We start from the raw sequence: 13,797 nt of genomic DNA on the forward strand, positions 1-13,797 counted from the left end.
TCAAATATATTTTAGTTCAGGAGACATATAGCCCAATTACATTTAAATGTCAGTGGGCCGGACTGGTAAAATAGTCCCATAATAAATTTAAACTTAAATCTTTCTTTTGGGTCAGGAGTAAAGGTGAGGCAAATCTACACAATTACTACGCCAATAATATTGACAACAATCTAAACATCAATCCAATTTTAATGAAACCATCTGGTATAAAATACAGTCAAATTTCCCCCCCCCAAAAAAACTTTCTTACAGCTGTTGCATCACGCACGTTTGATGTACAATTTGTTTGGTGAGCAAGATTAGCGTCACCTGCTGGCCAGTTTTGGCACACGGTCCTTGTGTTTGGCATCCCTGGTCCAGGCCAAAATAGGAGGACGCGTGCAGAGATTTGCACGTGCACACTCAATGAAGCCATGGAAGCCCCATCGCTCATTTTCACGATAATCCTTTCCCTTTTCACGTCATTATTTTTGCAGGCAACATCTCCAGTAGAATCGGTCTGCGTTGCAGTGCTCTCTGTGACCAGCGGGGGTCGCTGTTGGTCCCCGCCCCTTGAACTTTGTTCCAGTGTGCAGTGGGCGAGTCCGCAGTGAGCGCTCCGCTCCTCAAACACTCCCAAGTTGCTGCTCAGTCTGAGGACATGGACTGAAGTTTGACAGGTGAGTCGAACAGGCGAGGGAAAAAAACCCACGGGAAAAGGGTGCCGCTGGCGATTGTAGAAAACCAAGAAGTACGTGCAGCCTGTTGTTGTGTGACTTTAGAGCCGCTCTGTTGCTGTTTAGGTGAGCAGGAACACACGCGTGATGGTCGCGAGCGTCAATCAGTGATTGCGTTGCTTGTTTTCTTGAAACTTCACTGCTGATTTCCGCCAGTCGTTCAACTTTTTTTTTTAATAGACTTTAAACCTTGTGCATGCTTTAATTCGTAGTGAAGTCGCATTGCATTTAAAGGCCTTACTCTCTCCCACAGGTCTGGCACGAGATTGATCCAGCGGCCTGCTTCTGTAGACCTCAGGGAATAAGGTTGGACATGGAGGACTTCTGGGCCTCTGCCCTTTGGGCCCTGAAGATGTGGCTGTACCTCATTGTCAGTCTCATCATGATCCCAGCCATGTTTGGATTCTCCCTGGGCATCTCGGAGACCTACATGACCATGCTGATGAAAACCTTGGAGGTACTGCCTTTTGTGCGAGTTTATAATTCAGTTCAAGCAGATATTTGTGCAGATAGAGTGACGATTGTCTGCTCTCCTCCTGCAGTGGGCCACTCTGAAGATGCAAAAGGCAAAAGCAGCAGAACAAACCCGAAAACACGCGGAAGCTAATGGTGAGGGGAAAAAAATATGTCCCAAGGATTTGACAGATGAGTAAATATAAATTGTCATATCCTGTCTTGTGAAACGCAGGGTTCTGTGACGGATTCAATGTAGCTGCAATACTAGATTTCCAAATGTACTTTGTGACAAGTCAGGGCAGGCATGTTGCAATGTTGCCTCATTTAAGACACCAGCCAATTTCCTTGTGAAGTATTTTATTTTGCATGCATCTAACACGCTGACAGGTTTATAGTCTTTCTCCACAGCTGATCGAATGGCTTATTTTAAACCACGGGACCTGTTTTTCTGCACCGCGCAGTCTCCGTATGGCGCTGTCAGTCAGTGAACTTGAGAACATTCATGATAGGCAACAATGTGTAACTGCTCAAGGAGGTGTGCCCTATCTCCCAACATGTAATTACACCCAGTCTTTATCTGTCACGAAGCTGCACCGGGTAGTATCCCGGACTGTGACACTTCATCATGATAGTTTTTATCAGCAACATGTCCTTAAAGTCCAAAGTGTGTCAGTGTCGCACTTCTAAATGTGCACACTCAATCCGAGAAATAGAGTGCACAGATAAGAAAAGCATTCTTGTGAAAGTTTTGTTAAATGTTGGATACACAGTGTGACACTTCTAGATATTGGACTGTGACTGCTGAGTTATCAGATAAAGTGGAGTCAAGGCAGACTTAACAGTTGCTAGATGAGTTGTGTGGTTTTAACGTAATTTGCGTAACTGAAATCACAGCAGGGTCCCATGGAGTTGAAGCTGGTCAAGTCATCAGTCATCACAGGGAAACACACACACTCATACACCTACTATCAATTTAGAGTCACCATTTGACCTGATAATTGAACAGTGGTGGCCTTGAGGTTGATTATGCGAGCTTGTGTCACAGCAGCGATTCCCTCTGTCGACAGGCTGCAGACACTAGGTACCTGAGGAAAGGTCCTCAAGCCCTGGAACTGTTCCCCGGGTGCTGCACTGCTGCAGTCCACTGCTCCCGGTAGCATAGCTTTGGATAGGATGGGCTGAATGCAGAGAAATCTAATGTCTTAACTGGACTGGAGGAAGAACCTAGAGAACATGAAAGTCTGACCCAGACTTGAACTGGGTACATTATCTCTGACAGACCTTGCAGCCCGAGGCACATTAAATACTGTGTCAAATGATTCAGATATGGAGCAGTTAAAGGTGAAAAGCTTCATGAAGGCAAGTCAATGTCACCAAAGGCTCAATCAAACTCTCGTTTTAAAATCTGTTGTTTGAGCAAGATCTGTCTTAATGTAATACGTAATATGAGATTTGATCAACACCTGCCTTCATACCTGTTTGTATATCCAGGTTGGAATTTGTGATGAACGTATAAAGGGGAGCTGATTTTGACAACATCAGGGACAATCTGATGGGGAAAAAAAATCTAAATGTAGAGTGTAAGATTAATACTATGAAATTTTCTTTTTTTTTTTTTTTGCAAAAAGAAAAGAGAATCAAATGCAAGATCCTAATAAATAATAAATCCACATACAAATGTGTACATCCGTGAACAAATTGATGGTAGATCATCCATTGAGGCCAGTATTTTTATTTTTAAAAGTAAGAAATCCAATGTTGAACCAAATTGAATGACTTGGAGTGCAGCTTAATGTATATTAGGTGGCAGCTCTCCTATATTTAGATACTGTTGTACCTTTATTTAGTAATCACAATGCAGGGAAATACATTTATCCCTGCCTGATGTTTAAAAAAACAAACACAAACAAAGCAAAAGGGGGAATACTCCATCCTATCTGCCTCAGCATATCATACCACCATGTACCACTTGCATCAGGGTCGTATAGATTTCGTGCTTTCTTATTGCCTCATGCCCCCTCCCCCCAAAAAAACAAAACATGTTCCCTGAAGCATTATTAATAATAATTGTTTTTATGGGAAAATGCAGTGTTCCTCCAAGGAAGAAAACCAAATTAACAGGTGTAAATAAATGTGTCTGCGTGTGTCTCTCAGGTCTCATTCAAAGGGAAGACGGCTCAATGGAGGAAGAGTTAGAGGAACTGAGACGCAGTCGCCCCAAGCTGCCGGATGGAGGTGATTTTACTCTAAGCGACTGTTTCTATTTCTCTCGACGGGGAATTGAAAGCATTATAGAAGATGAGGTGCATTTTTACTTATCAATAATTCCATTATTTGATCTGCAAAATTGTTTCTTGTTTCTTCTCATCATTCTGCCTTCAGACTTCAAAGCTTCTACATTTGCCAGTGTGGTTGTTGTTGTTTTTTTTTTTGTGTGTTTTCATTGATTGTGCTTCTGGGTTGAATTCAGGTGACCCAGCGGTTCAGCTCCGAGGAGCTGGTTTCCTGGAACTTACTGACCCGCACCAACAATGATTTCCAGTACATAAGTCTGAAGCTAACGCTGGTCTACAGTCTGGGTATCTTTGTGAGATACTGTATCCTTGCCCCGCTCAGGTACGCAAATATTGACGAAAATCAGCTGACAGTGTAGACAGTGCAGTGTAGAACAGGAAGTAAATTAGAAAATAAATTCAACCTCGGTGGGTGAATTTGGTTTTGGTCCAGATCAGGTAAAAAATATTGTAAATGTTACAAAGCAAGATGTTACTATCTTGAATATATTCATATTAAGATTCATCTGTTCTGATTTATATAATGTGTTCTATTCAGAGTGAGAAATTGCAAAGCAAAATTGAGAACTTTTCTACATATCGTCGCCTTATGATGCTGCCCACTTCACACCAATCCTCGGCCGAGGGGATATTACTTTACCCAGAATGCATTTTCAGAAAATAGTGGTAATCTATTCGCAGGAATTAAAAGTTGGTTGTGAATACACAAATCAGCTTGTACAAGATGGCCCTTTTATGTCTCTGTAAGATTTGTTCATTAACTAGTCGAGCTAACTACCAACACTGAATCTGTTTGTAAGACCATACATATGTGAGATAATGTTATCGGATTGAATTCCATTTTTAATAATCTGATTACTCCAGAAATCAGGAAAAAGAAAAGCTGAGATGAAAATGGCTTGTAAAACATACGTGAGCTCATATTTCAGCCCCTGACTTCTCCCATCATTGTCAAATGTAAAATTGATAATTAAGTGCAGATGCAGCACAAAAGCCCCCGGGCTTGCTCTTCCTATAACAGACTCTTTTTCTGACTTGCTGGTTAAAAATCGATGACTAAATATATTCTGCCTCTCTCTGTTCAGGATAACACTTGCCTGCATCGGCCTGAGCTGGTTAGTAATCGGAACGTCAGCTGTGGGATTACTTCCAAACTGGAGGTATACGACTTGTCTTAAAATACTCATCACACGTACGCTGTGGCGTCGATGGATCTGCCCTCCATTGTGCATCACTGTCCTCGTAAATGTCTGTCTTCAGGATAAAGTCGTGGCTCAGTGAGTGGGTCCATGTCATGTGCTACAGAATCTGTGCTCGAGGACTCTCTGCTACTATTTGCTATCACAACAGGTACGTAAACAATCTCCTTTATTCCCCATTCTAATAAAAGAAATAAGGCGTGGTGCTGCGTTCTGATCTTGTCTTCGTGTCGTCACTGCACAAACAGAGAAAACATACCCAAAAAAGGAGGAATCTGTGTTGCTAATCACACCTCGCCTATCGACATTGTCATCCTCTGTAATGACACCTGCTATGCTATGGTATGCACACAAACCCAGCACACATCAACAAATGTCAACAAGGTATTAACATGTTTTTTTTTTTGTTTTTTTTTATTTCTTCTTCCTCCTTTTTTTTTTTTTTCCCTCCCCCAGGTAGGCCAGGTTCACGGGGGTCTGATGGGAGTTATTCAGAGAGCCATGGTGAGGTCCTGTCCTCATGTCTGGTTTGAGAGAGCAGAAATGAAAGATCGCCACCTAGTGACCCAAAGGTTTTCCACACTCACCAACCCCCAGCACATTTCTTCAAAGGCTTGTCGTGGCTCGTCTTTTTTTTTTTTCTCCCTCTCTCTCGCTCTGCTATTTTTTTCTTTCTGTGGGATTGTAGGTTCTAAGGGAAGTAGGCATTTTTCTGGCAGTAGAAAGTGTTCATGTTGGTGCGTCTCTTGTTACTCAGACAAGATGAGATGTGTTTTGGGAACTTGCTACTGAATAATGACTCGGGACAGTTTGGATTCCATTCTCTCACGTCTCTGATCCTTCCAGATGTTTGATGCACCGTCTCAAATGTGCATCAAAACACGTTACAGACACATTACATACACTTGCAGAGGGGAGATGTTTTTTATTGCCCATTGTGTTTCTTCCAGGTTGAAGGATCATGTGAATGACAAAACAAAGCTTCCCATTTTGATATTTCCAGAGGGTGAGTGTAACCAAGTGGACCGCAGAGTTATTTTATCCACACAGATGTGATGTTCCTCTTTGTATCATCAAAGAGAAGCCTCCAAGTGTTGTTTTAGCTCTGGTCGTAGTTATGGCCTCAGAGCTGTGACAAATGAACAGATGTTTCTTGTGAATTTTGGAATAAGCTCACACAACTGTGTCCTTTTTTTAAATTTCCTGATGCCTGGTTTCTGCAGGAACCTGCATCAACAACACGTCCGTCATGATGTTTAAAAAGGGAAGCTTTGAGATCGGAGCCACAATATACCCAGTCGCCATCAAGGTACTTTAGTCCACGTCAAACTGTCTCCCTGACATGTGTATGTCTGTGCGTCACTTTTTTATCTCCGGTGTCCTTGAACTTTTCGTAGTATGACCCAAAATTTGGAGACGCTTTCTGGAACAGTTCCAAGTACAACATGGTCAACTACCTGCTGATGATGATGACCAGCTGGGCCCTCGTCTGCAATGTCTGGTACCTGCCAGCCATGCATCAACGGGTGTGTTTGACATGTGCTGAAGCATCTGCATCAAGCCACTTAACCCAGACATGCCTCCACTCACGCCATGTTGCATTCATTCACTAAAATCCCAGGGTGCAGTTTATGAAGAAATTGGAAGGTTTGGAATACTGTATGTCAAAAGGACATCCGATTTAAAAAAAAAAAAAAATTAAGAGCCAAGTATTTCAGTTAAATATTTATATTTTACAGGTGCATTTCATATTTTCTAAATTATGACATCAGGATTATTTTAACTTCATCACAAATAAACTGAAAAGATTTATACATTTATTCTAATAGAATCATTATGGCATAATACTTCAATATTTAAAGGTTTTGTCATTTGATTTCCATGACATAAAAAGCCAAAATTATAAAGATTTTTTTTTTAAAGTATGCAATATTTCATTTTTTTTGTAATAAATTTAGAATATATCTAAAGTTTGCTGCTTGGCTGGAATTATGAAGAAATTTACCTTTTCCATTATCTTAGTGTTTCCATCCAAATCGTTGCCCCTGTAAAGATTTACCCTTACACTTTGAAAGTAAAAGCTTTTCATTGTCATAATCACAAATATATTGCTTCTACATCTCGGAAGTCTGACACGTAAACAAAGAGTGCTACTGTGGTGTGAAAGTGTGAGTATTTGTGTCAGTTTTGGTCTGCTTGGATAATTAGCCCCGCTTTACCTATTTTTTTATAAAATGGCTTGTTCCCAATTGGAACGTAGCAGGTTCGATTCCCATCTGTGTGTGAATGGGTGAATGGGGCTCACACAATTGAAAAGCAACTATCAAGTGAAGTCCATTTACCATTTGTTAAATTTCACCCTAATCCTAAATGGCCCATTATAGAGCTTACATGATCCATCACATGGATATGAGCTCACACAGCCGCTGATAAGAGAGAGGGAGAAATGGTCACCAGGGATGACGAGCGTGGTGGAAAACATTGTAAACAGAACCAGCAGATGGCAGTAATACAACTTTATGTATGCAAACTGCCTTTAAACCCAAAAGAAGATGATCAATCACATTCACCATCCCTCCATTCTTCCATAATCCCTCGATCTTCCCAGCCTTTTTCTACTCGAGGCCCAAATCAGAATTTTGGCGTTTCCACGAACTCAAACTCACCTTTGGCTTATCTTCAACCTCTCAGTTTCCTTCGGTCATTACCCTTGGACAAACTTAATTTGTCTACAGCAGTTGTGATCGGAGGGTGAACACATTAAACAGGCTCTCTCATAACGTCTCAACGTTCATGAGCCAATAATAATGAACCCATGGAGCAATGACTTTGGATACACATCAAATTTATTTATTACAACTTGTGTTTTGAAAGTGTAAGTCGAAATTGACATTTCACAGAATTTCCCCTTTGGGTCTTGACCTATATGTTTGGTGTGAAGTGACCCATGGAACTATATACAGTGGCTTGCAAAAGGTTTACATACTCGTTGAACTTTTGCACATTTTGTCACATAATCACAAATGTAAATGCATTGGAATTTTAAGCAATAGCTCAATAAAATGTGCTGCATAATTGTGACATATGTATCACATTGAAGAAGACTGATTTTATAATTTTTTTTATTGAAAAATGACAGGAAGAGGAGAGTGCTGTCCAGTTTGCTAACAGAGTGAAGTCGGCCATCGCTCACCAGGGAGGTCTGCTAGATCTGCAGTGGTAAGCTTGAGCCTCACTTCTTTTTTGTTAATGGATCGCTTTTTCACCGTCTCCTTTCAAATAAAACCAAGTTCAATGTATCTGAACCATTTTTGTAACTTCCACCTTGAATTTACAAAGAAAAACAAAGGGATGTGTCGTCCATCATCTGTAAATCAGCCATGAAATTGCACAAATCATACAGTGAGGGTTGTTGTTCTGTCCCACTCTGATTACGCCTGTTCCTGCAGGGATGGCGGCCTGAAGAGAGCGAAGGTGAAGGAGACCTTCAAAGAGCTGCAGCAGAAGAAGTACAGCAACATGGTGGTGGGAGACGAGAGCAGCAACAGTGATTGACATTCTCAGCATAACGAACAAAGCTCCTGTTTTTTTGCTCTGTGAGGTTATACATGGAAATATTTCAGTGTTTTCTCAGTTGTTTGAACTTGGACTGCACTGCCACATGGAATTACACATGGTGAAAACGGGTACATCCAACAGAATAGTGTCACTTATTGAGAAATGGCAAGTGCAATATGAGGAGAAGAAAGTCTTTGAAAAGAGGGAAAATAGTTTTCTCTGTTGGTTGACCTGTCTATTGTTCTGATTTAATGATGCTGGAATACACCTTGACTAAATGTGTGATTGCAGAGAAACTCCTGGTTAAACAACTATGATTCATTATACTGTCTTTCTGTATTTTTCTCTTTTTTAATAAATACACTATGCAAATTGAATAGTTTATGGTCTATGTTGTGACTGAATGCCTTTAAAATCTTACACATTATGAAACATTCAATGAAATGCAAAATATGAACTGCGCAACATCCCAAGTAGACTGTTTGTCTATAAAAGGAAAGTGGTTGTAGATGTGCAAATGCACAGTTTTATTGATCTGAATTGTTTTGAGGCACATGCAGATTTTCCTTAGGAATTCTACGCAATGTTTTATAAACTCTTCAGCGCACCCTAGAGGAGGTCTGTAAAACAAGACACTGTATAGGAGATCACTGAACATCCAGTAGAACATTATAATGATCAAACGTGAATCTAAGAATAAAAAATTACTTAATTTAAATGTTGACATACACTTCACCGGTCAGCACCAAGCTGTCACATAGTTTTTAATATTTGCAATAATTGCTTGAATATGCTTTAATGCTGTGGATTTGTTGAAAACATCAGTTCTTTTTTTCCATATGAGAGGACCTTACACTGTAATGGTTACAGTAACACACATAACACACACTTTTTGGACCCCTTTTCACTGGACGGTACTTCTGAAGGCTGACCATCATCGTTCTGTGGGTTTTCCTCCTCCGACCCTTAAAGCAAATTAAAGAAAGTGTTTTCATTGTAAGTTTTTAGCACGGTGCTCAAAATGTGCATTCTCACCAGGGTGCTCGTGATCACTGGGATCCTTGACGTCTGGCCTCGCCTGTGTGAAAGCAATGTTATTTAATCGTGTGAAGAAAATGTTTCTGACATCGTCTAATCCGGTCATTTATGAGCCAGCAAATGACGTCACTCACCGGCCACAGGTGAGATTTATTCTGTCTTTGTTTGAGTTCCTGATATCTGCAAATATTATGGACAAAGAAAATGTAACATCCAAAAAAAAAAAAATACATGAGTTATATTTTATTAACAGTTCAATGAGTGGCATGGTTTATATAGGATTTACAGTCAAAATGTCCCTACTTTCTTTAAAATGTACCTTCCCATATCTTTCTTTGTCACTGGCCCAGTTTGGAAAACCAAATGTTTTGGTTGATAACATTCGAGTCGCATATGTGTGTCTCCCATCTGCAGGGTTCAGATAACAAGCAGGGCTCTGTTGATTCAGTCAGACCATGTCTGGATGGAGCTGCTTTTCTCTCTTAGCAATGGAGGTCAATAAAACTGCAATATAACAAATCATCAAGGCTTTCAGCTCAATGAATCCAGAGGTGCTGCTTTTAAAAGAGAACACAGTGGGTTTTGCCCACCTGCTGTCACAAGAAGTAAAATCAAAAAAAAAAAAAAAAAAAATCTGCTTTTTCAACAGATGTTTAATTTGTTCAAATGATCTGGCTGTGACTCTACATAAAATAACACCACAGTTGTCATTTCTAAATCACCTCATTGATTGCATTTTTAATGGCAGACATTTCATTTGAGTCACTGTGAAAAACTATCCTCATGTTTTATTCGAAAGAATAAATGTATTGGTATTATCATTATCATCATAGAACTATACAGCTTATCTGAATTATTGTGTACATTACATCATGCAACTGTGTCCAGGCCTCTCACCTTTGCAGATAGGAGTCACAGTGTCTGTTGAGAGGTTTGGTCCTCCTCTTCACTCCATCTGGCGTCCATGTTAAGCTTGTATCTACGCCCACATCCACCCTGCCTGCAGCTCCAGATGCAATCGGCATCTCTGTCCTCCAAACAATAGATGTCAGAAATGGAAAAAAAGTAATCTGGATGAAAACCGGCTGTTGTGAGTGTTACTGGAGCTTTCCTGACAGTATTTCACACACACTCACTCCCTGTCCCCATGTCGTCTACTGGCTGTTTGTTGTGTGAGCAGGAAAATGTGCTGCTGGGGTTTATGGGGGTGTTTGTTGTTGTTTCCTTGGCAACGGTGCCCCAAAAGAAGGGAGCAGCAACAGCGAGGCCTCTGTGAATGTGACAGGTCTACAGACATATACAGTACTTTACATTATCTTTCATTCACTTCTGACAATCATTTCATTGTACTTCAGCCTCTATCCCACAAAAAAAAGAAGATAACATGCTGGACCACCCGGACCTGGAGATTTTTCCTGTTGCTTCTGTTGCTTTTGTAAATCAGGGGCGAGAAGGTTTACATTTCAGTGATTTAGGTGAAAGCGTATTATTAAATACAATAAGACATCTAACATGACAGTGGTAAGCACATAATTCTAGTTTTGCCTTCAGGTTCTCAATAGTCAGTTATTCTAATATGAAACTGTGGCCCAGCCTGTCAGTCAAAGTGTATCTGGGTGAACTTGCACTTTATTACATTATAAAAGTGAGCGAATACTTTATAGGGAACACGTGCCAGTTTCAAGGTCAATCCAACATACCAGACATAATGAAGCTGAAAATGATGCTGGAACTAAATTTGGACCTTCCAATGCTTTGAACACACATAATTCCTGTGCTGGTTCATTGTACGTAGAGGAATTCAGGTCTAACTTGAAGAAAATGGTGATTCTTGTGCTCAGTGGGTCAAAGTTGGCAGGTGAAGTTCATCTTAGCTGAGCCTAACTGTCGCTTCAGTAAATACTCATGAGGATAAACCCTCTTTAGGGAAATAGGGCTTCAATATTATTTGAATTTGAGACTCATTCAATACTTTATTTTAGAAACATTCAGAAAAGAAAGGCGGAACGCATTTGTTGGTTGTTTTCTTTTGGGATCAATGAAAACATGTTTTTATTCTTGCCACTTATACATTTTAATACATTTTACTAAAGAAGCTTTTGACAATGAGATAATTTATCCTCAGTAATATACAGACACTACTGCATCATCTACTGTAATTTATGATCATCCGAATCAGATAAGCAGATTATTTTCCAGTAATCATTAAACATATTAAACCGTCCTCATTAGGATTCCTCCTTCTCATCTCCGTGTGTGATGATGTAGCAGAGTGATTTGTAGTCGATGTTACCGGCGGGGTCGATGGGAGCCAGAGCTAAGGCCTGGTCCACCTGAAGGGGTGCAAGGTGACAACATTCTCTGTGAGATTTTATTGCAAAAAAAAAAAAAACAAAACCTTTTGTTTGAAAGTAGGCAACATCACATTAGAAAAGAAAATCACAAACCTCTTCTCCTGTGAATTTATCGGCCTGGTTCATTAGTAACCGTTTAAACCTGCGTGAGCAACACAGGATGAATAACATGCTGTAACGTTACAGTTGTTACATAAATAAGCTCAGTGAATAAATCCTCTTACTCTTCTTTATTAACAAAACCTGTCCCATTGGGATCGAAAAGTTTGAAGGCAGCAAGGATGGTGTCTTCAGGATCCGTACCTGTAGATAAAGAAAATATGACAATGTACGATAAAATTTTTCTTTTTTTTTTTCTTTTAATGTAATGTTGGATATATTTGTGAAAAGGCCTCACCATTAAGTTTCTCTCCAAACAGACTGAGGAACACTGTGAAGTTGATGGGACCTTTTCCCTCATTCAACATCTCATCCAGCTCCTCATCGTTGACATTCAGCTTTCCTGTCACACACACACACACACACACACACACACACACACACACACACACACACACACACACACACACACACACACACACACCCATGTGCAAATGAGAACTAACATTAATAAATGACCAATAGGTTTTAAATATCAAAATAATTGCTGGGAACAGAGAGCACACCCAGTTGACCGTACGTCTCCCTCAGATCTTGTTTTTTGATGACACCATCTCTGTCCTGGTCAATGCAGCCAAAAGCCTGCAATCAGTCATGAAACCATAACAAATTAAATTGAAAATGTATTTAAGGGATACACTTTTTTCAGTTTAGCAGGTTGATAAATACACTACAATCAAAATTAAAATCTCTTTAATTGTAGGAGACAAATACAAGTTTGTTTGTTTTGGGTTTTTTTTAATCCGATTTTACACTTGTATATCACTGTATATTGTCTACTTATAGATAATTTATCCCAAAATGTTTGACGTTTGTAACATGTTTTCTGTTAAGTTAGAAACATTGTGTCACCTGAAGAAAGAGTATAAGTTGGATTTTTTTTGTGAGCAAGTTCTTTATGTGTTTTTGCTTGTCCTTGGTTTTTTATTACTTTGTCACACTTCAATCTTTACACCCATGCAAATATTTATTAGAACACCCTGTTCACTGAATAAAATTAATTATAAAAGCTTGATTGTTGAATTTTCAACTCAAAAGCGAGATGTAAGCTGTGCAAAGACAAGACATTGAAATGTACCTCTTTGAACTCCTGTATCTGGGACTGCTCAAACATGGAGAAAACATTGGAGCAGGACTTCTGTGCTCCTCTCTGTCTCTTATTTGAAGCCTTTTTACTTGCCTGAAATTATTTAAAACATCCAATTGGCAAGAATGAAATTACATGTATTTCAAAGCATATTAAATTCACAATGACCTAAATATAATAAAGCGGGACGATTAATGAAAATCATTGGCTGAAAGTGTGAAAAGATGAAAAACATTGACTCACTCACCATCTCTCGGTGATCCTGTGTGGACTCCCAACCAAGGTGTGATGCTGGGGTGGGTTTTATGTACAGCCCATCTTATCTGGTACCCTCCTATAATAGCCTGTGTTGGGCAGCTCAGCCCCTTACAAGGCCATGGCTGTGCTCAGACAAAGGACTTGATAAGATGCGAGGCGGCCAGGACAGATACCAACAGAGACACGCAGCAAAGACAGGGGGAAGTGGTCTCTGATATTTGACAGGCACAAGAAAAACGTAGACATCTGAGGTCAAATGAAGCCCAAAAGCCTGATCAGAAATTAATGTTTCATCTGTACTTTTATTGAAACTTCAGGAAATTCAACTTGATCCAGGTATTATAGCAATAATGGCATGATAACTTTAGAGACATATCTTTCTTATCTTGAATACTTTCCATGAAAAGAAACGTAAAAACATAGAATAGAGGTAGATTGCTTGATGAAATACGTCTAAATATAAATCCACTGGAGCTGAATGTCGAACATTTCTAATGTGCCCATTTTTTGCCATTAAGTAAGTTTGTGAACTTTCCAGGTACATTTCAAGCCTTGTGGGTAATTTGATTTACTTTGTCGTTGTGAATTTTTTTCCATCGTGTTGATATGTTACAGGACTTATAGCTTGTCCTGCTGGGACAACAGGGAGCCTCCTGAATGGTATTTTTGAGCAACTTT

General features: G+C 39.8%; 2 protein-coding genes across 5 annotated transcripts; one reads left to right on the top strand and one right to left on the bottom strand.

Annotated features, from left to right (window-relative positions):
* Positions 1 to 476: 476 nt before the first annotated feature.
* agpat9l (1-acylglycerol-3-phosphate O-acyltransferase 9, like) lies at positions 477 to 8,594 on the top strand. 4 transcript variants are annotated; one of them, XM_080499050.1, is made up of 14 exons: positions 477 to 659; positions 970 to 1,173; positions 1,259 to 1,325; positions 3,327 to 3,475; positions 3,643 to 3,788; positions 4,552 to 4,626; positions 4,727 to 4,816; positions 4,914 to 5,007; positions 5,122 to 5,237; positions 5,616 to 5,671; positions 5,889 to 5,974; positions 6,063 to 6,191; positions 7,805 to 7,884; positions 8,115 to 8,594. In XM_080499050.1, exons 2-14 carry the CDS (start codon positions 1,030 to 1,032, stop codon positions 8,218 to 8,220), a joined length of 1,338 nt encoding a protein of 445 aa, XP_080355176.1. In that variant the 5' UTR covers positions 477 to 659; positions 970 to 1,029; the 3' UTR covers positions 8,221 to 8,594. The 4 variants fall into 4 exon arrangements, with proteins under 4 accessions (XP_080355176.1, XP_080355177.1, XP_080355178.1 ...); XM_080499051.1 differs by having other exon boundaries at positions 654 to 782; XM_080499052.1 differs by lacking the exons at positions 477 to 659; positions 970 to 1,173 and having other exon boundaries at positions 1,280 to 1,325; positions 3,327 to 3,407.
* A 2,895-nt stretch (positions 8,595 to 11,489) lies between these two features.
* myl7 (myosin, light chain 7, regulatory) lies at positions 11,490 to 12,888 on the bottom strand (the record flags this gene model as incomplete). Its single annotated transcript, XM_080499753.1, has 6 exons — positions 11,490 to 11,594; positions 11,709 to 11,757; positions 11,840 to 11,918; positions 12,013 to 12,117; positions 12,281 to 12,356; positions 12,853 to 12,888. The coding sequence occupies 6 exons, from the start codon at positions 12,886 to 12,888 to the stop codon at positions 11,490 to 11,492; spliced, it is 450 nt and encodes a 149-aa protein (XP_080355879.1).
* Positions 12,889 to 13,797: the final 909 nt, after the last annotated feature.

The sequence above is a fragment of the Blennius ocellaris genome (genome assembly GCF_963422515.1).
Source record: "Blennius ocellaris genome assembly, chromosome: 7".
NCBI classification, from domain to species: Eukaryota; Metazoa; Chordata; class Actinopteri; order Blenniiformes; family Blenniidae; genus Blennius; species Blennius ocellaris.